The sequence below is a fragment of the Brachypodium distachyon genome, chromosome 3 (assembly GCF_000005505.3).
Source record: "Brachypodium distachyon strain Bd21 chromosome 3, Brachypodium_distachyon_v3.0, whole genome shotgun sequence".
NCBI classification, from domain to species: domain Eukaryota; kingdom Viridiplantae; phylum Streptophyta; class Magnoliopsida; order Poales; family Poaceae; genus Brachypodium; species Brachypodium distachyon.
In genome coordinates this window covers 50,908,878-50,929,849 of record NC_016133.3, presented here as the reverse complement: position 1 = coordinate 50,929,849, position 20,972 = coordinate 50,908,878, and the positions used below count along the sequence as shown (strand labels likewise).

The 20,972-nt window shown below is 48.9% G+C and overlaps 2 protein-coding genes and 1 long non-coding RNA gene across 3 annotated transcripts; all 3 read left to right on the top strand.

Annotated features, from left to right (window-relative positions):
- Positions 1 to 804: 804 nt before the first annotated feature.
- LOC100829704 (LIM domain-containing protein PLIM2b) lies at positions 805 to 3,211 on the top strand. Its single transcript, XM_003569915.4, has 5 exons — positions 805 to 1,891; positions 2,023 to 2,122; positions 2,216 to 2,244; positions 2,395 to 2,484; positions 2,659 to 3,211. Exons 1-5 carry the CDS (start codon positions 1,385 to 1,387, stop codon positions 2,935 to 2,937), a joined length of 1,005 nt encoding a protein of 334 aa, XP_003569963.2. The 5' UTR covers positions 805 to 1,384; the 3' UTR covers positions 2,938 to 3,211.
- A 1,056-nt stretch (positions 3,212 to 4,267) lies between these two features.
- On the top strand, positions 4,268 to 12,437 carry LOC100827285 (L-type lectin-domain containing receptor kinase IV.1). The gene is made up of 2 exons (XM_003572707.4): positions 4,268 to 10,985; positions 11,895 to 12,437. The coding sequence occupies exons 1-2, from the start codon at positions 9,041 to 9,043 to the stop codon at positions 11,909 to 11,911; spliced, it is 1,962 nt and encodes a 653-aa protein (XP_003572755.2). The 5' UTR covers positions 4,268 to 9,040; the 3' UTR covers positions 11,912 to 12,437.
- A 5,902-nt stretch (positions 12,438 to 18,339) lies between these two features.
- LOC112271845 lies at positions 18,340 to 19,612 on the top strand. Its single transcript, XR_002965343.1, has 3 exons — positions 18,340 to 18,671; positions 18,754 to 19,296; positions 19,375 to 19,612. It is a non-coding gene; the product is annotated as an uncharacterized LOC112271845 (long non-coding RNA).
- Positions 19,613 to 20,972: the final 1,360 nt, after the last annotated feature.

The following is a 20,972-nucleotide window of genomic DNA, read 5'->3' as shown; positions in this document are numbered from 1 at the left end:
GGATGCCTTACCGGCCCAGGTCCATAGGAGCCCACAACATATAAGGTCTCGAGCCTAACTCAACCCAAAAGACCGATCCAATAGGTGAGGTTTGCTCCACCTTATATGTTGTGATCCTCCACAATCAATTTCCGATGTGGGACTAAACCCAACATTCTCCCCCGTCACACATCGGGCTGAACAGGCTCCCCCGTTATCTGGAGATGTTAGTTTTTTTTTCCAACCATGGGCCTTGATCTCCCGTTACTAAGAGATCAACCACAAGGCTCTGATACCAATTGTTCTGAGCCGTAGCAAATTTGTTATATATGTGTGTATGAATTGACAAATGAAGAAAAGTTAACAACATCGTATTGGATGAGGCGTAAAACGTAATAGTTGAATATAAATGAGTAATGTATTAATAAGTGTAATTAAACACCCATAGAGCTGACAAACAAAAATCCAGAAAACCACAGATACATCCCGAAACGCTCGAGCGTTGATAGAAAAATAAAAATAATAGAACAAGAACCAAAAAAATTACGGTCAAAAGAAAAATAACCGGCTTAAAAAAACAAGCTGACACAGCACATACAAAGAATTGAGAAAAGAAAACCTACACACATCTCCAAATCCATTCGGTGGTCTACAGAAGTCGACTAAGAAATATAGATTCAGTCGTCTGGAACCAAGCAAATCCGATTTGTTTTTGCACAATTATAATGCAAATAAAAGGCTGAGATTAAGAGAACAGATCCCAGCAATCAATTTACCCATCTGGGCCGATACCCAAATACCCTGTTTTTATCCAGCGGCAGTCCACGCACGTACCAACTCTTCCGTTTGCTGGTGCGCTTCGTCTGCTTTCTTCGTCCCTTCTCCATGGCCATAGCGTCATCGGTGCAGGTACTGCATCTAGCTCGAGGGCTATCGTATCCCGCGCGCTGTTCACCTCTCCTCGCTTCTTCCCAACACCGCGCCCCATGTCTAGCTTCACCGGGCACCTAGGCTTTCTGTCTTTGAGCGGCGCACCGTGGGGCGAGGCCTGACCACGACGGTCTGTTGCTGATGCTGCTGGCCGGAAGGCGTGGTGTTACTCGTTAGCACTGGCGAGGACCGGATGCTGCTGGCCGAGCGGCGTCGTACGAGTCAGGGAGTGGCATGTGGACGCAGCGCTCTAGGCTGAGGAGCTACTTCTTCCTGCACACCACCTGTTTGAAAATTTGTCAAGCTTCCAGGAGCTTTCCATGGTGAAAGCCAACGACGAGCAGTTTCTGTGTGAGGGATGAACCTTAACGTGGGTTAACCGTGGGGGACACGCGTAGGATTCGTGCAAACTTTTTTTGGAAAATTACAGAAGCACTTGCCTCAGTTTCGACGGAATGGAAACATCCATCTCAGCATGTCGTGTTGGTGGCTCACACAACCGGGATCAAACGGGCATTTCATCCAGACACGAGTACACGACACGTCCACGAAAGCAGGAGAACCGGAGAAGGAAGCAGAGCCCCTTTCCAAAATTAAACATCCCTTTTGGCTTGACCTGGTCTTGTGCGGTCTGGAGCTCATGGCACCTCCTATCTTGGCTCCCAAACCCAAACGCCTCCGCCCTTTTAAAAGCTCCGGCCGTTGTTTGTCTCCATCCCGTTCTCGAGATGCCACGCTCGTTCCTCTGAAAAAGGCCTCCACCCATCTACATTGGCTCGTCGAATCGCCGGACCAACCAGAGGGAGGCTCCCGAATAAGAAGACTTCACCGGCGGAGATCGGTCGCCATGTCTTTCACCGGCACGCAGGACAAGTGCAAGACTTGCGACAAGACGGTCCATTTCATCGACCTCCTCTCCGCCGACGGCATCTCCTACCACAAAACATGCTTTAAGTGCAGCCACTGCAAGGGGACCCTTTCGGTAATGCTTGAATTCGTGTCATACGCATATATTTCCTTCTTTCTTGTGGGGTGCTATATTTGTGTAACATCGGGATTTTGTAAGATGGTTATTTGAGTTTCATCTTTAATTCATGCATCGGTCACCTCTAGATGTGCAACTACTCGTCCATGGATGGTGTCCTCTACTGCAAGACCCATTTTGAGCAGCTCTTCAAGGAGACGGGGAGCTTCTCCAAGAAATTTACGCCAGGTAATGCTAAACAACTAGGACGCTGCTAGCTTTTCATAATGTGGTATAATAATGAGCAATGGATATGTTCTGAACTTGTGTTGCGTTAATCAGGTGGCAAATCTTCAGACAAGAACGATCAGGTACAGTTCCACTACGACGAATATGCTTCTTTCTCAAACCTCTTCGTTGATACTCCTTTTCTATCAGGAGAATATTTATTTTTTAATTGTCTTCAGTGTCGTAATTGGTATGTTATTTACAGTGAGAATTTGATTATTATTTTCCTGTAGGCAAAAGCTCCAAACAAGCTATCCTCTGTGTTCTCTGGAACTCAAGATAAATGTGCAGCCTGCCAAAAAACTGTGTACCCATTGGAGAAGGTAGAGGAACGATGTCATGTTTTGCTTCGCAAGTAGCAATAGGACAGACAGATACTATCAAACTGCCAAACACCTGCAAAGAAAATCTTAAAAATGGTTACCTGATCAAATCATAACCACATACAATTAGCACAAATGCCCTTATTTGCTAAGCTTTTAGTGGGTTTTGTTTAGCTAACTTTGGAAGGCGAGTGCTACCATAAGAGCTGCTTCAAGTGCTCGCATGGTGGCTGCACCCTCACAACGTCCTCGTACGCCGCGCTCAACGGGATCCTCTACTGTAAGATCCATTTCTCCCAGCTGTTCAAGGAGAAGGGCAGCTACAACCACCTCATCAAGACCGCGCAAGAAAAGAAAGAGACCGAGGAGGCTGCAGCTGCAACAGCAGGGGCAGAGGCGGAGGCAGAGGCCAAGGACAAAGAGCCGGAAGTGCCCCCACAAGACGCAACATAGAGAAAATATTAGGAGCAAACTAAAAAAAAAAGAACCAAATATATATAAAAAAAACGTCCGCAATTTTCAGGTAGTAAATTGCAATACTTCCTTCCCTGCTTCCGTTTTTGTTCTGCCTCTCAAAGCTTGATTTTTTGTCAAGCTGGACTTGTATCAGCTGTTCACCTGTTACCTTGACATGAAACTATTTGGCTGGCATAGCCAAAAAAAGTATTGCTTTCCATTGCATGAAGATTTCCATTGAATTCTATGAGCAAAAAAAATCTCTTCTATATGCCCTTTTGTCAAGAAATTGTGATGCTCTGTTTCATTAATTATGAGAATTTACTATGTGCCACTGATAGGAGCTCAATTTCGTTTACACTGTTTACGTATTCGTACCACCGGACAACTGTTTTGAGGCCTTTTACATGCCGTTCTGTTAACCTGCTGGTTTTTCAGAGGGTGAACCTGCTGTTGCTATAGAGCTTGGCAAGTGCTTCCGTGCTTCTCAAAACTTTTTTTTCACGAATCCCAAAGCAATGTGAGTACTTTACCTTAATAACATATTGCTAAACAAGGGCCCTTAGATCCGGCCCATATCCAAAGTCAAGGCAGCCCACGCGCACGATCCTTTCTTCCCCACGATTTTCTCTGGAGTAGTTACAAACGCAGACAGAAGCTTACCGCGATTAGATCGCTGCCTTCCTTGTTCCTACCTCTCCGTCCAACTGTGCCGCCTCCATGACTCGAGCCCATGGGACCAAGCAGCCTTTGTCTTGGTTGCAACCTCTCCTGAAGTTGTAGTCATCACCTCGCCACAGCTGGAGAGCCCGACGCATTGTGCTGCAGCCATGGAGGAAGAAGAAGCTTGTGGGTGTGTGGAGAGGAAAGAATACGCGCGAGCAGAAACGTCACTACGGAGAAGAAAGGAGAAGCCAATCTCCGTGGGTCCATGGCCACGTGGGTGCGTGGGCATCAGGCTGAAGAGCTACGGGCTTGTGGGTATCGAGATGGGTTTAACGGATTTAGACTCTCACAAGTTGTAGGATTTGTTCTTCTAATCACAGCCTTTCATTTGCTTTAAAATCTGTGCATTTTTTTAGGCAAGCACAGAAGCACTTCTCGAAAATTGCAGGACAGTGCACATGTATGCTGCCGGGCGACCGACGACATGTCAAGATCCAAATTCGAGAGGGGGTAGATTATCTCATACTTGAAGAGGGTTTAGAAACTGTGGTTCCGCTGGTTGAGTCATCACCGGTCATTCCAAATCTCCTCACAGTTTATTTGAAGAATACTACTTCATAACTTTTTTCTTATGTAAATTTGAAAGTGCTCTGTCTTGGTCACAACCTCTCCTGAAGCTGTGGTCATCACCTCGGCACAGCCGAAGAGCCCGACGCAGTGTGCTGCAGCCATCGAGAAAGAAGAAGCTTGTGGGTGTGTGGAGAGGAAAGAATACGCGCGAGCAGAAATGTCACTATGGAGAAGAAAGCAGAAGCCAATCTCCGTGGTTCCATGACTACGTGGGCATCAGGCTGAAGGGCTACGGGCTTGTGGGTATCCAGATGGGTTTTACGGAAAGTAAATTGCAGAGAAACACATACGTAACGGCTCTTCTAACAAAAAAAAACCAACGATACACAAGACATGAAGACTAATTCTCTCTCCCTCTCCTCCCCAAGCTCTCCCCTCCCTCCGCCATGGAGTCCCTGCCGACGCCTCCTTGGCCGGAGCCCCGGCCTCCGGCAGTCGCTGTCGCCGCCATGGACGACCACGCCGGTTCCCGGCCCTAGCGCCGCCGCCCCCCGAGCCCTAGAGCCGCCGCACCCCGAGCCATAGCGTCGCCGGATCCGCACGCCCAGAGCCCTGTCGCCGCCCGATCCGCCGCCCCCGAGCCCTGACGCTGCCGGTACGTCTCTCTCTCTCTCTCTCACACTCTCCCTCGCAGCACTCTTTCCGTCGCCCGTACACCCAGCTCGTCACCTAGTCCATGGAGGCGGAGGGGAGGAGGCTGCTTGTGCGCGGGGCAGTCGGCCGAGCCATCGAGAGCGAGCACGGTGCAGGCGGCAGGAGTTTGTGCGGGTATGCCTGAGAGAAGAGAGAGAGAGAGAACGGATCGGGAGCGGCGGCCCACCCACCGGGCTTGGAGGAGAAACCCATCTCGGAGGGAATATCCTGAGCCGAGCCTATCTCGGCTCAAGCCATTTTCCTTGCCCTTGATCCAGAAATTCGGCTCCTTTGCATGTCACGTGGGCCACGGCCGATTAACTTGGGCAAACTGGCCGCTGACGGGTTGTTTGTTATTCATTAGTATTCATGTCGTGGGTATCAGTTAAAATCTTTTGGGTTCGTGGTTCTTTGTTACAAGAGCCGCTAGATATGTGTCTTTATGCAAAAAAAATTTTGAGGAAAAGGATGGTCTTTTTCGTCGTTCGATTGGAAGGAGTGAAATTGTAAAAAAGGGGGGCTCCTAGGAGCCCAAGAAGAGGGGAGGGGAGAAAATAAAAGAGAGGAAAAAAACCCGAGGGAGGGGAGGCTAACTGTCTCCCGGGTCGAGAGCTTGCCACGGTGCGGCCCTGAACCTCCTCCCAAACTAGTTAAGCCACACCTAAGGCAGTGAGCGCCGTTGAACGGAAAACACGTCTGTTCCGTTCCTTCCAAATCCCCCACCAAGTGGCGACAAGCCTCCCGCTTAGCGCCTTCTTCTCCTTCTTGGGAAGGCCGTGAATCATGGCGTCCCAATGGTCATTAATGTTGTCGGCTGATGAGGTCGTCGTGATCGTCTGGGAGCTCCAAGACTGTATGAGACGCCAAACCTCGGTGGTGAAGCTGCAATCCTTGCATAGGTGGATGATCGTCTCCCCATGTATGTGGCAGAGGCTGCAGATGGGGTCGTGAGGCCACCCACGGATGGCCAAGTTGTCCGCCGTGAGGATCTTGCCGTGTGTGACCGTCCAGGCGAAGAATTTGCACCGTGGCGTCGTGTCCGCTTTCTAGATCTTCTGCGACGCGAATGGTGGGGTGGAACCATGGAATTGGATACGGTATGCAGAGGCCGCGGAGTAGGAGTCCGAAGGCATCCATGTCCAAGAGATGGAGTCTTGCGCGTCCGAAAGTTGTATCGTCTGAAGGCACTCCAAAGGCTAACAAAGTCGGCGAGTTGTTGAGTGGTACCGATGCGTAGAAGAGCACGAACCCAGTTTCTGTTGGCTAGTTCTTTCTGCACCGTTCGATTTTTCCTCGAGGTGATGGCGAAGAGGCCAGGCCACCTCAGTTTGAGCGTGGAGCCGTCTGGCAACCAAGCATCGTGCCAGAATAAAGCCTTCTCTCCGGCGCCTAGAAGAATCCGTGTCAAGGCCCGGAAAAGATCCATCTCCTCCTGCCCGCAGGGGGAAGGGAGACCCTGCCAAGGCCTGTCGCGGTCAGCCCACGAGAGCCATGGCCACCGGAGTCGCAAGGCCCGACCGAACCGGACCAAGTCCAGAATTCCAAGCCCCCCCAAATGACGTGGGCGGCAAACCGTGGCCCAGTTGACCAGAGGGAGGGAGGAAGGCTCCTGACCCGGCTGACAAGAACGCGTCCAAATGAAGACCCGAATAAGTTTGTTGATCTGTCTCAGGATGCCTGCCGGGATTTTGAAGGCGGTGAGATGGTAAGTGACCATCGCCGAGAGGATGGCTCTGGCAAGAACCACCCGGCCCGCCCTGGTAAAATGCCAGCCCTTCCACCCAGCAAGTCTCACCCCTACCTTGTCGATCAACGGTTGGAAAGCTGCTCCTTTGAGCCTGGTAGGCAGAGTGGAAGCCCCAGGTACGTGCAAGGGAAAGCACCTCTCTTGGTCGGGAAGGCAGCAAGGGCCGCGGCGGTCTGAGCGTCGTCGCATCCAATGGTGAAAATCTCAGATTTTCAAGGTTCGTGCGCATCCCCGAGGCATCACCAAAGAGGGTGATCAGCTGGTGGATTACCCGCAGATCGGCCTCTAGGGGGCTGGAGAAAATTTCGGCGGCGGCGGCGTAGAGAGAGACCCGCACCGAAACCCGCGCCGCCTAAAAGGCTTGAGGATCCCCACTTCGGCAGCCCGGCAAAGGATGTGGTGGAGGGGGTCTATCGCCAGGATGAAGAGCATTGGCGACAGAGGGTCGCCCTGTCAGAGGCCGCGGGCGTGGGGAATTTGAGGCCCTGGCACGCCATTCAGGAGAACCCGGGAGGAGGCGGAGGAGAGAAGCATCCCGACCCATTTTCTCCACATTGGGCCAAAGCCCGGAACCTCCAGTAGCTCCAAGAGGAAAGGCCATGAAATCGAGTCGAAAGCCTTAGAAATGTCAAGCTTCAGGAAGCACGCCGGCTCACTCTTTTACGGATATTTAGACTCACACAAGTTGTAGGATTTGCTCTTCTAGTCACAGCCTTTCATTTGCTTTAAAATCAGTGCATTTTTTTTTTGCATGAAAGCACAGAAACACTTCTCATAGAGCTTCTTTTAAGTCTTATAAAAATTCTCAAGGAAAACGGGATAGTGCACGTGTATGTTGCTGTGCGACTGACATGTCAAGATCCAAACTCGAGAGGGGGTAGATCATCTCATACTTGAAGGGGTTTAGAAACTTGGTTCCGCAGGTTGAGTCATCACCGGTCATTTCAAATCTCCTCACAGTTTATTTGAAGAATACTATTTCATTTTTTTTTTCTTATGTAAATTTGAATGTGCTCTTGCATTAAGAAGAATAGAGAGTACAATCATCAGATAAAAAAACGGGTCGTAAATTTATTCCTACCTAATAAAACCCCTATTCCATCGTGAAAGAAAAAAAAATTCCTTACTGATTCCATGATTGTAAGGGCGTGTACAATGGGGTGACGTCAGCCTTTTCTTAGCGATGCCACATAGGATAAAATCTGGCGCGGAAGAGAGAGAAATGAAGAAAATACACTAGACTTCTCTTAAGATGATCTCTTCACAAGAATTATAAGGCAAAGATATGGCAAATTTCTCATTGTGCTAGATTCCAGATTTCATTTATTAAGTTAATTTTATTCATCTGAGCATTAATTCTAAGATCACTAAGAGATAACTCATTGTACAACATGTTTTGTTGTTTTTTCTAAATGACGTGAAACACGGTAAGGCAGTCTTATCCCTAGTTTTGAAAACCGGACCGGTCATCAAACCGGCGAGGCCTCCGGTTCACCTGTTCACGGGTCTGACCGGTGGTTCGCCGGTTCAACCGGTGGTTCAACCTATAACAAAGTGGACCTCCGTTAGTAAACACAAGTTGCCGGTGAGCTTTGCTGCCTAGCGAGCAGGTCCGTGCGTCCCTTACCCAACGATCCTGGGATCGATTCCCACCCTCAGCGCTATTTTTACAATGTAAAATACTGAGGCCCATGACAAACACTGAAGAAGCCCATCAAATAAGGCCCGTTCGGCGGTCCAACAGGTCGAACCGACCCGGTTTTCGCCGGTTCACATGAAAGCCGCTGGCCGACCGGAAAAAATCCGGTTCACTTCCTTGTCCGGTCCAGTGCGCTTAACAGACCGGCTAGCCCTCCGGTTCCGGTTTTTTCCGGTTCAACCGGTGGTCCGGTCAGGTTTTCAAAACCAGGTCGTATCAACCATTGTACATGCCCTAATGATTAAATCCGGTTCACTTCCTTGTCCGGTCCAGTGCGCTTAACAGACCGGCTAGGCCTCCGGTTCCGGTTTTTTCCGGTTCAACCGGCGGTCCGGTCAGGTTTTCAAAACCAGGTCGTATCAACCATTGTACATGCCCTAATGATTAACTTAGCTTTCATGCCTTCCGTACTCCTCGGACAATTTGCCACGCAAGTTGACAACCTGCGGGTCAAGTCAATGATTGTGTACATAATTAGAATTGAATGCGACGCGGTTTAACAGACATAAAATAGGGTTACTATAATTATTTGTTTGAAGAACACACAAGTAGACATTGTCCAGGAGAAGAGATCTCTAGTGATTAGTCAGGCGTACAGCGATAGCCAGGTCAACATACAAGTTTCTCTAGTCACAAGAGTAGAGTGGTCGCCATCTTCGTAGTCTCGTAGAAATACGACATTAGGCTGTCAGGCCAAGGAAAAGTTCCAATTAGGTGCGGGAGCCATGCCGCTTAGGCGACTTCCTCTGCTCCTCCTTTTGACTCTACATGGCCTAAATCACCTAGCAGTAGCTCCAGCCGTTGACCAGTTCACATTCGACGGCTTCGCCGGCGCGAACCTCTCGCTCGACGGCACGGCCGCGGTCACCCCAGACGGCCTCCTAATGCTGACCAACGGCACGACTCTCCTGAAAGGCCACGCCTTCTACCCTTCCCCTCTGCAATTCCACGGTTCCTTCTCGACGGCCTTCGTGTTCGGCATCGTCAGCGAGTACGCCGACCTCAGCAGCCCCGGGCTGGCCTTCGTCGTCTCCAAGAGCAACGACTTCTCCAAAGCGCTGCAGAGCCAGTACATGGGCCTGGCCAACGCGGCCAACAACGGCAACGCCAGCAACCACCTCTTGGCCATTGAGCTGGACACCATCGTGAACGCCGAGTTCGGGGACATGAGCGACAACCACGTCGGGATCGACGTGGACGGCCTCTCGTCCGTGGCAGCCGAAAACGCCGGGTACTACGAGGACGGCACCGGCGCGTTCAGGAACATGAGCCTGCTGAGCCGAAATGCCGCGCAGGTGTGGGTGGACTTCGACGCGCGCGCGTCGCTGGTCAGCGTCACCATGGCACCCCTGGCCCTGCCCAAGCCCAAGAAGCCTCTGCTCTCCGCCACCGTGAACCTCTCGTCCGTGATCGGGGACGAAGCCTACGTCGGCTTCTCGTCATCCACCGGCGTGGTGGCGAGCCGCCACTACGTGCTTGCCTGGAGCTTCAAGATGGAGGGGCCAGCCCCGGCGCTGAACATTTCGAAGCTGCCGGCCCTGCCTTTCACGATCCCCAAGCGGCCGTCGATGACGCTAAAGATCCTGTTACCGATAGCATCGGCGGCACTGGTGTTAGCATTGGCCATCACCATCCTCGTGATCGATCGGCGGCGGCGCAAGTACGCGGAGCTTAAAGAGGACTGGGAGACCGCGTTCGGGCCGCACCGTTTCTCGTACAAGGATCTGTTCCACGCAACCGATGGGTTCTCCGACACGCGGCTCCTCGGCGTCGGCGGGTTCGGGAGGGTGTACAAAGGAGTGCTTCCGGCATCCGGGCTGGAGGTCGCGGTGAAGAAGGTGTCGCATGAATCGAGGCAAGGAATGAAGGAGTTCATCGCCGAGGTGGTCAGCATCGGCCAGATCCGGCACCGGAACCTCGTCCAGTTACTCGGGTACTGCCGCCGGAAGCGTGAGCTCCTGCTAGTCTACGACCACATGCCAAACGGCAGTCTCGACAAGTTCCTCTACGACCCCAACATGCCGGTCCTGAGCTGGAGCCGAAGGATGGGGATCATCAAAGACGTCGCCTCCAGCATACTCTACCTCCACGAAGAGTGGGAGCAGGTGGTTCTGCACCGGGACATCAAGGCCAGCAACGTGCTTCTGGACGCCGGGATGAAGGCACGGCTAGGCGATTTCGGCCTCGCGAGGCTGTACGATCACGGCACCGACCCACACACGACGCGTGTGGTGGGCACCATGGGGTACCTGGCCCCGGAGCTCGGGCACACAGGCAAGGCGTCCAAGGCATCCGACGTCTTCGCCTTCGGCGTCTTCATGCTGGAGGTCGCGTGCGGGCGGCGGCCCATCGCCCAGGACGCGCACGGGGAGCACATCTTGCTGGCGGACCGGGTGCTCGAGCACTGGCGCGACGGGTCGATCACGGACGCCGTGGACCCGCGGCTCCGGGGCGATTTCGTTGTGGAAGAGGCGAGCTTCGTGCTGAAACTGTGCTTGCTGTGCTCGCACCCTCTGCCCGACGCACGGCCGGGTGTTAGACGGATCATGCAGTTCCTGGAAGGCAACACGCCGCTCCCGGAGCTATCGGAGGCGCAGCTCAGTGTCGGCGTGCTGGCTCTCATGCAAAACCAGGTGGCCTGCTCACATTCTTTGCCGTCCACGATAGCTGGTAATATTTCCGACATTCCTAGAGCGAGATAATCCGGCACATGGATATTTGTTTTCTCGTGGGCTTGTACGCGATATGCTAGTTAACTTTCGATTTCAGAAGTACAGCATTTTTTTTTTGTGTATGGCTATATCTCATGCGTCTGGTTCATAAGCAAAAGGTTTTAATCTCAGATTAGGTTTCATCTTTGTCAACGCATCGGACCCGCTAGATTAAGATCTAAGTGATATCTTCACTTCCTCCTATCTCACGTGTTGTCGCTGAATTAGAATCTAACGGTTCAAGCGCGTCGACTTATTTTTAACTAAAGAGAAAAATATATTTTTGTCCCACAAATTGTCGAAAAGTACGCAAATGATTTCTTAAAAAAAATCGCATACTTATCGTCCCCAGTTGTCGAAACCGGACACCAATGGTCTCTCAACCTGTCTGAAGCGTTTTTGGTGCCAATGTGGCATGATTTTTTCCTAGATTTGCCACATGGGCATGGCATGTTGGCGTTTAGTTGACTATCTGGTTAGACCTGAACCTTAGACAGCAGATAGAAGGTGTTGACAAAACAACTATCACATTTTCTCCTGCAGGCATGGGTCTATTTGAGTTTTTTCTTGGTTTTAAGGCAAAAACAAATGAACTCATATTAAAAAAGAAATCTAATGCCCACGTGGGCCGTGGCAAGTCGGTGGAAAAAACATACCAGGTTGGCACCAAAACCGTTTTAAACGGGTTGAGTGACTATTGGTGTCTGGTTTCAACATTTGGAGGAAGGAATGTATACCAAAAAAGGTTGGGGGGCCATCTGTGTATTTTTCGACAAGTTGAGGGATGATTTTTTTTTTTGTACGTTTCCATGCTCTTCTACATTTTCATGTTGCGGCCTCATTTTCTCTTTGTTTACTTGTTTGTCAGAGCGGGAAGATACTTAGAAAAGGCGAGGAAAACACTGACTCTGTACTCTGAAAAACCGGCGAGAGACAGCAAGTGATATTGACGCATGTATGGAGTCATGGTCTCATGGATTTGGCGACTGCTCCTTTGGAATTTAGTACGTACTTGATTGGGAAATGCGATGGAATTTAGCACTTGATTGGAAAATGCGATAAACAGAATAGAATGTTTGTTGCCTCAGCCAAATGCGATATTAGAGTCAAGTTTCATCAATTATTGCCTAGGATTCATACAGAATGTGAAGAGTAGAACGCGACCGCCGTGTACTATTGAAGTTATTTGGTCAAGCAAGCGAACGTCATTGTCTCTTCGCTACATCACATAGAAGATGCACGCAGTATAGAGTTACTTTACAGAAAACATCATGAGATTTGCTTAGTACACCTCTCATCATATGTGAACATTTAATATACCCCGTGGTCTGCTTCTTCATCGCTTCCGAACTTTACATGAGATTCTTCAGGATTCAGGTTTGAATCTTCGCATAGAGTGGAAGTATATTGTAATGCAGAAAATACAAGTGTCCATGTGCCGCACACTGAAAATTTTCTTATATCTGAAAGTGTGGCCGTGGGAATGGCTATTTTTTTTAAAATAATATGTTTTTTAATCATTTTTGAAAATAATACGCGTTTTTCAAAAATTTCAAAAATAATATGGCCTCGGCCTCGCCCAGGCCGATTGGGCCCAGTCGGCCTGGGCCGGGCCGACCGGAGGCGGGCACTTTCGGTGCGGCCGATTGGCGCCACAGTCGGCCCCGTCCAAGCCGACTAGCCTTTCCGCTTAGCCGTGGCCGACTGGAGCCTACCGGGTGGCGGGCCCCTTCCTTTTCCCTTTTTCTTTATTCCCTTCTCTCTTTCCTTTCTTCCTCCCCAGCCCGAGCAGCCCAGCGCCCAGCTCCTGCTTGCCCGTTCCCTTCTGTTCTTCTTCTCCTCTTCTTCTTCCTCAAAAATGCCCCAAGTTTCTAGACAAAATTAGTGAGTTTTGTTCCCGTTTAACCCACAAAACTGTATCCCCCTTGCTATTTAGCACCCAATGACACATTGATCTACTGTTTTCGTAAACCATGTAGAGCTAATTTCGTGTTGCTAAGTTAGGGCAATGGTGGTGGTTTGGAGGAGTTTGGATGTGGTGGTGATGCTCATTCGGTGACTGTGAGGCTGCTCGAGGATGGCGTTCACAAGTTTCAAGGGTAAATCTCAATCTCTCACATATTTATCCTAGCTTTATCCTATAATGTATATGTTTATGAGGATACGTGTGTATGTATATATATAGAAGTATGTTTTAGCGTTTGGTAGTGCTCATTATTTTGGACAACGGTTAATGTCGTATTGCTTAGTATTTGATGCGTCTAAATATTATGACCGGTAGTAATATGTTTTGATAGGCTAGATTTTTTTTGATGCCGTACTGTTTAGTATTTGACACGTATTAATATTTTAAATCTGTCGTACTGCTTAGTATTTGACGCGTCTAAATAGTATGGATTTGACGCTAGTATGCTGTACTGTTTAGTATTTGACGCGTATTAATATTTTTAATATGTCGTACTGCTTAGTATTTGACGCATCTAAATAGTATGGCCGGTAGTAATATGTTTTGATAGGCTAGATTTTATTTATGCCGTATTGTTTAGTATTTGACGCTAATATGCCATACTGTTTAGTATTTGACGCGTATTAATATTTTTAATATGCCGTACTGCTTGGTATTTTATGCGTCTTAATATTTTTTATATGCCGTACTGCTTAGTATTTGACGCGTCTAAACATTTTTTTAGGCATCAGAGATGTCCGGTGTAGTGAAGTTTGTTTTTTACTACGGTTCCGATACTGTCTTAACAACTGAGCACGGAGCTGATCTGAGTCAGTTTAAGTATGTGGAGTTGGATCTAACGGCCCCTCAAACATGGACGTTTAGTCAGTTGCAGGAATGGTTGTTAGGATGTTTAGCACTCAATCCTGAAACATACACCGTCTGTGTGCAAGCATTGTGGACCAAGTCAAGTTCAAATATTTTCTGGGTTTTGAGGCCGATAGACCGGACATCAAAGTGGGTGCGCTGGTTAGAAAGTTGCGAGAAAAAGGGAACTACACCTGTCGCCTTAATCTAGGTTGTCGCTCATGAGACCAATCCAGCTGAAGGCGAGGGTGAATCAAGTTATGACTTGTCCAATGCAAACTCTGTGTCGAATGCTGGAGGTGGTGGTTATGAATCAGGCTAGAGCTCCGGGGCAGTAGGAGAGGATGAGTACACTGGCGAGGCAGATGCGGACGAAGAAGATGGTCACTTGCAGAACCAGATGGAGGATGAAGATACAGATGGTCGTAGTTCTTATGACGATGAGTCTCATGAGTCGGACGAAGAGGAGGTGCCGATTCCTGCATCATGGAATCAGGACTTCTCTTCAGCTATGACCGTGAACGATGGGCACGACTCTGCATGGCAATATCATCAGAACAACATTGCGAAGGGTGCCAGATTTCCTGACAAGAAACATCTGCATGATGCAATAATTGCTTGGGCAATGTCCACGCAAAGGGTTTTCAAAACAACAGTCTCTTCACAAAAATATCTGACAATGGAGTGCGAACAAATAGATTGTCCCAGGAGGGTGCATGGCTATGTTCCTAAGTATGACACAGATTGGGTTGTGAGTGACTTGGTGTTGCACACATGTGTCATTCCCAGCATCCCTCAAGACCATCGTAACCTCTCGTCGACGCTTCTTGCTCGGTTGCTTTACATGGAGATAGTGGAGAGCAAAGCAATGGAAGTGAGGCCATCATGCATAAGGTCAGGGTAAGGTTTAAGTACAACATTTCGTATGGCAAGGCTTGGAGGGCTAAGCAGAGGGCTCTTGAGGAAAGATTTGGTTCGTTTTTCGACTCGTACGACTCTGTTGTCCGCCTCCTCCATGCACTGCAAGCCCGTAATCCAGACACCTATGTCGACATCCAACACTTCTTGCACCCAGAGTATCCAACTGTGAGGGTGCCGCAACGACTGTTCTTCACTTTCGGTGTATGCGTCCAAGCTTTCAATCATTGTCGACCGGTGATATGCGTAGATGACACTTTTCTCACTGGCAAATACAGGGGGCAGATCTTGACCGCCATTGGTCAAGACGGCAACAATCAAATCGTTCCGCTCGCATTTGCTTTCGTGGAGGGTGAGAACATTGAAAGTTGGTTATGGTTTTCAGGCAGCTCAAGAGAGCAGTTGTGCATGATAAGCCGAATGTGTGCATCCTTCATGACAGACATGAAGGCATACTCAATGCGATAAGGACACTGACAAAACCTGGGCCTGATGAACAAACTCCATGGCAGGACATGCAGAGTCATTGGTGCATGCGACATTTGGGGGCCAACTTCTTCTCGCAGTTCAGGAACAAGTCACTTATGAATCTATTCAAGAAACTCTACAAACAGAACCAACAATGGAAGTACACTAGGATACGTGGTTATCTTGATGAGTTCACGAAGAAACATGTTAGGGAGAGGAGAGCGGCATGAAACGTAGCGGTAGCAGCACATGTAGCAGCAGTGGCTGCACAGACAGCAGTTGGAACAGGACCATCTGAGGAAGAACCTGTTGGGCTTTGTGACTTGCCAGGGTTTGACCCACCCGGCACTAGGAGAAGGGTTGGAAGGCAGATTAAAAACTTTCAGCAGTGGATAGAGCACGAGCCTCTGGAGCGGTGGTCTTTGCTGCACGACACACATGGCGCTAGGTACGGCGTCATGACTACTAACCTGGCAGAAACATACAACTTTCTCCTAAGGGGAAATAGGGCTTTACCACTTGCAGCCATCGTCGAGGGTATTTTCCATGGCACGGTGAAGTATTTCAGAGATAGACGCCAGAGAGCTGAAATACATATCATGAACAACCCAAATATACGGTACTGTGAAAAGATTATGAAGTACATGGATGAGAAGATGAAAAAAGCTAGGTCTCATACCGTCGTCGCCATCGGTAATCAAGAACACAGGTTTGAGGTGCGCTTGCCAACTGACAAGTTCGGTTGTGGAAATGAATTGAGGACATAGGAGGTGAAGATTGGAAATGAAGCGTGGCCAACGTGTGAGTGCACCTGCAACAAACCAAAGCTGCTTCACCTTCCTTGCTCACATGTAATTGCTGCTTGCGGGCAGTTAGGGATGGACTCAATCTCATTTGTGTCTCCTTATTACCTGAAAGAGTCTCTGCTTAGCACATGGACGGGTGAGATGCTAGGGTTTCGTGCAAGGAGAAATTTCAACAAGGTAACCCCTGGTTAAAGGCGGTACATCCCTGACCCCGGGCTACTGCGGACAGGCACAGGCAGATGCCTGTCCAGGCGCATCCGAAATGATATGGATGAATCTGAAGCCGGAGGACCTTCATTACAATGTTTTTTCTATGCAACCATTTTGGCCATAGGGACACTTATTGTCCAACTTTCGGTACTGGCGAAGCTACTGCTCGTGGAAGAGGGAGACGTGGACGACGAGGGAGAGTAAGAAACTAGACTATGGCCTTAATATGTACTCTATGTGAAACTATGTGTTAATTTGTACTATATGTTTTAATTTGTACTCTGTGTGAAACTATGTTATAATTTGTACTCTATGTGAAACTATGTGTTAATTTGTACTCTATATGGAACTAAGTTTTATTTTGTACTCTATGTGAAACTATGTGTTAATTTATGTCATATGTTTTAATTTGTATTCTGTGAGAAACTATGTGTTAATTTGTACGCTTTGTTCAACTATGTTTTAATATGTACTCTCAATTTAACTATGCTTAACTTTGTATTGTATGTCTAACTATGTTTATAAATGTTGCAGGTACAAAATGGAGAGATTATCATTGCTATCTCCGGAGATTGAGAGTAAGCATCAGGCTGCTCGATTGGTGGCGCATCCTGGGAGTGTCGAGCCCCTTGTCACACGCACTCCTAAGGAAAATTGGATGATACACTCTGCCTAAATTCAGCGGTATTTATTCATTCATCCCTTGCATGTTCATTTTATTTATTCATCCCTTGCATGTCCATTTTATTTATTTTATTTATGCAGTTTGAAGTGGGCTGGCCTTTTACCTTTCGCACGACTTGTCGAGGCAACTCGTGCGGAAATGGTAGAGGGCGAGCGATGAGGCTTCAACTCTACACGGCTACAAATTGCCCACTCGCTGCTGAGCTGCTTAGTGGATAGATGGAGGCCTGAGACACACACGTTTCACTTTCTCTGGGGAGAGATGGCTCCTACTCTCCAGGATGTGTCGATGCTGCAAGGACTACCATTGGTGGGTGATCCCACAGGACCGTTGCAAGCATCAGCTGATTAGCAGGAGGGTATGGCACTACGTTTTCAAGGTATGTGTTAATTTATGCCCTATGTTTTAATTTGTACTCTATGTGGAACTATGTGTTAATTTGTGCCATATGTTTTCAAGGTATTCTTGCCGGAGCTGGGCCACTCACCTCGGAGGCTCACGGACCTAAGCTAGATTGGTTGCTCAATTACCAAGTTAGATCGATGTGTTTTAAGTTAATATATCTAAGAGCATACCTCATATACTTGCATGGGTTTACTAACACTTGGTTTTTGTTGCATGCAGATTCAGAAGTTTGGGTATCCAGAGACCCAAATGACTAAGCCTCAGATCACTCGGAGCCTTGAGGCATATATAATGTGGCTTCTCGGGAAGGTGATGTTCACCGAGAACCACGTCACCACCATTAGCGCATGCTACATCCCTATTGCAGTGGAGATCGCGAATGCAACTTGTGGTGACGACATCACATAGAGAAGTTGGGGTTCGGCTGTCTTAGCGGCTAAGTACCAAGGTATGTGCAATGCTTGCCAGCTTGCGTCGCCCAAGTCAGCCCTGCTTGGATGTCCTTTATTGTTGCAGCTCTGGTCGTGGGAGAGGTTTTCTATCAGCCGATTAGATGTTACGGGTGATCACCCTAACCCTGCGAAGGAGTTGTTTGACTTAGAACACATCGACCTGCCTACTTTCGCGACAATTTGGACACGTAACAAGGTATGTCGAATGTAAAATTTATACATTAGTTTACATAAACCATGAATGAAGCTAACTTCTTTTTTTTATAGAGACGCTTTGCACACGATCAGGTCAGGAATTGCTACCCATCATTCAACGTGAGGCGGTTGTCTGGGAGCCGTACACACAGGATGCCATCGATCGTAGATACCCTGGCGGGATGTCCACGGTCTGCACGAGAGATTACGCTTACTGGATGACAAAATCAAAGATCATCTTCGACGTCTGCGTGGAGGAGATGGCCCAGCAGAGGGTCATGAGGCAGTTTGGGGCACGCCAGTTGGTCGTTCCTCCACTGACGGAGGATCCACTTCCACCGATCGTCCACAGGTATGTGCAGTTCTACAATTTATGATTGTCGTCCAGAATTGTCCATAATTTAATTGTTCAACTTTCTATTGCGATCTCAGGTTTACCAAGAAGGGAAGTACCAGGAACCAGACTCTGTGGCTGCAGAGGGTTCAGACGTACGTCACAGAGTGGGAGACTGCGACGACACGGGTTTGGCCATTGGAGGCCTTTGATCTCGATCTATTCAACGGCTATTTGCAGAGGTACATGACAGCTAGCCGATTGAGCATCATTCAACACTCTCACCCCCAGGAGATAGCCGAGCCGAGTTTGCAAGATATGTACACTAGCAAGTCTACTTGAGGCTCTAGACAGCACGCGGTAAATATTTTCTCTTAACATAATGCATGTGTTTGTTACGTACTTTGCCATATATATGTAATACTCTTCGTGCCAATTGCAGGCTCAGTTGACACAGAATTTACATGCCGAGTTCGCTGCGTATGGACGCTCGCTTTCGACCGGTCCACTTCTACTACCACGGGAGCCGCACCAGTCCTGGCTAAGACGAATGGAGGAGAAGCTACGCTCTGTTTACGCGGCTATCACATGCACCCGCACTTCGGACGTCGTTCCCCACCAGGCATCCGTACGGCCCCCGCGCCCCTCCACGCACCAGGAGCGGCCACGTCAGCAGGAAGCACCGCACCTCCGACACCACCCGCGTCCATGTCTGCCAGAGCAGTTGACGCCCAGGCCACCACCTCCGAGCAGGCCGGAGGTTCGTCGTGGCACCAGCCGTAGTCTTCTTTCGACTATTGGCACCAGCAGCAGCCCTCTTTTCAGGCTGGAGGTTCGGCATGGGAGCAGCAGCCCCCCTCTTTTCAGGCTGGAGGTTCGGCGTGGGAGCAGCAGCCCCCCTCTTTTCAGGCTGGAGGTTCGGCGTGGCAGCACCAGCAGAGTCCCACGATGAACTTTGAGTTTTGTCCACAGACCCAGCCACAGGGTATGTATATTTCTATCTATTGTGTTCATTACCATGACTGCTACACAATTCTAATGCTAAGTATTTTCCCACATGCAGGAGCCTACGGGCATCAGTCGTCATTGTCCGAACCCTTGTGGGGTAGTGAGCAGGATCACGCTCAAGAAGAGGACTATTCTGTCCAACACGGCTGGATGTTCAATACTCCACCACCAGACCCCACACAGGAGGATACACAGTATCGCGAGGATGGGTCCGTGATTCCTCCGCGCAACGTTGTGCCACCTCATAGGTATGGCTGGACCACGCCACAGGCACCCCCGGAACGCCGTCCCAGACGCCGTGCCTGATATTTGCATGTAGGACCTATGTATGAGACTTATTTCTACCTATGTATGAGACATATTTATACCTATGTATGAGAGAGACGTGTTACTATTTTTCGCATTCTTATTCAAGTTACATTTGCAAATAAAAAACGGTAGGACTGAAATCCATATGCAATAGAAAGACTGAAATTAAAACCGAGAACTTAAAATAAGATAACCTAACTCTAGCCCTACGAAGATGAAGTGCTCTTGCCCTTAGACGATGATGTGCTCTTTCCCTTCGACGGTGCAGTACTCTTCCCCTTGGACGATGAAGAACTCTTACCCGTTTTGCTTGGCATGAAGATATCTTCATCGGACGATGATGTACACTTCCCCTTGGACGATGATGTGCTCTTTCCCTTCGACGGTGCAGTACTCTTCCCCTTGGACGATGAAGAAACTCTTACCCGTTTTGCTTGGCATGAAGATATCTTCATCGGATTCCTCTTCTTCAACCCATAACAATGGATGTTTTCTAGCCCATTGTAGGTATGACTCACTCTTACCTTGACTGTGCTTCTTCCACCTTTCGTGCAACCATAGCAGTTCTTGCCGTATCTCTGCAGAAGTCCTCAATGGGAATCTGCACCTTCTTAATTGGTGTTAATTGGTGGCCCAGCTAAGTTAGTAGGGTGTCACTACTAATGAGTTCGTCCCATGAAACTATCCTATTGTCTACCTTGAAATCACCGGCTAACCACAATAGCCTCCGGGACATACCTGACCAAAATCTACGATCATCTGGGAAGCCGGACGACATCTTCCCAGACGAAATGGTGAGACTACACTTCAATACCATGGATGGTCTTTTATAGTTACAGAAGATACAAATACGCGGGAAACGGTGGTGGGAAAACAAGGCGGGAAACGGTGGCGGGAAAAGGAGGGGGGAAACGCTGGCGGGAAAACCAGGCGGGAAACGGTGGCGGGAGAATGAGTTTGAGAGCCTATAAATACCTCATCTCCAGTAGTCATCCAAGCATCCTTACCGCTACTGTTTTTTTCAATATTCCAGTGTCCCCCAATGAGTTTGCCTTGCTCTGACCAGGGCGAGAGGCCGAGGAAAATGAAAGAAACGATGTTGCCTCCGGGGGTGGAACATCTCGGGTGTTGGTGCGGCAATCTATGCAAGGTGAAAGTGGTGACAGATTTTTCAGATAAGTTGGGCATGAAGTTTTTCATGTGTGCGAACTATGAGCATGATCCACCTGTCCCGGTTTCGCCGTACGACAAGCCTCCGGCAAGCACATATAGGTGTGCTTAAACATGTTGTGTGTGTCATATTCAAATTTTTTTAACATTAGGCTATTTTGTAGTCTCCTCTGC

What these genes read in the sequence shown, in the direction of transcription:
- LOC100829704 (XM_003569915.4), top strand. Translation starts at nt 1,385, where the DNA reads ATGTCGTGTTGGTGGCTCACACAACCGGGATCAAACGGGCATTTCATC. An exon ending in ACTGCAAGGGGACCCTTTCG is followed by an intron (nt 1,892 to 2,022) that starts GTAATGCTTGAA and finishes GGTCACCTCTAG; the next exon opens with ATGTGCAACTACTCGTCCAT. An exon ending in CTCCAAGAAATTTACGCCAG is followed by an intron (nt 2,123 to 2,215) that starts GTAATGCTAAAC and finishes TGCGTTAATCAG; the next exon opens with GTGGCAAATCTTCAGACAAG.
- LOC100827285 (XM_003572707.4), top strand. Translation starts at nt 9,041, where the DNA reads ATGCCGCTTAGGCGACTTCCTCTGCTCCTCCTTTTGACTCTACATGGC.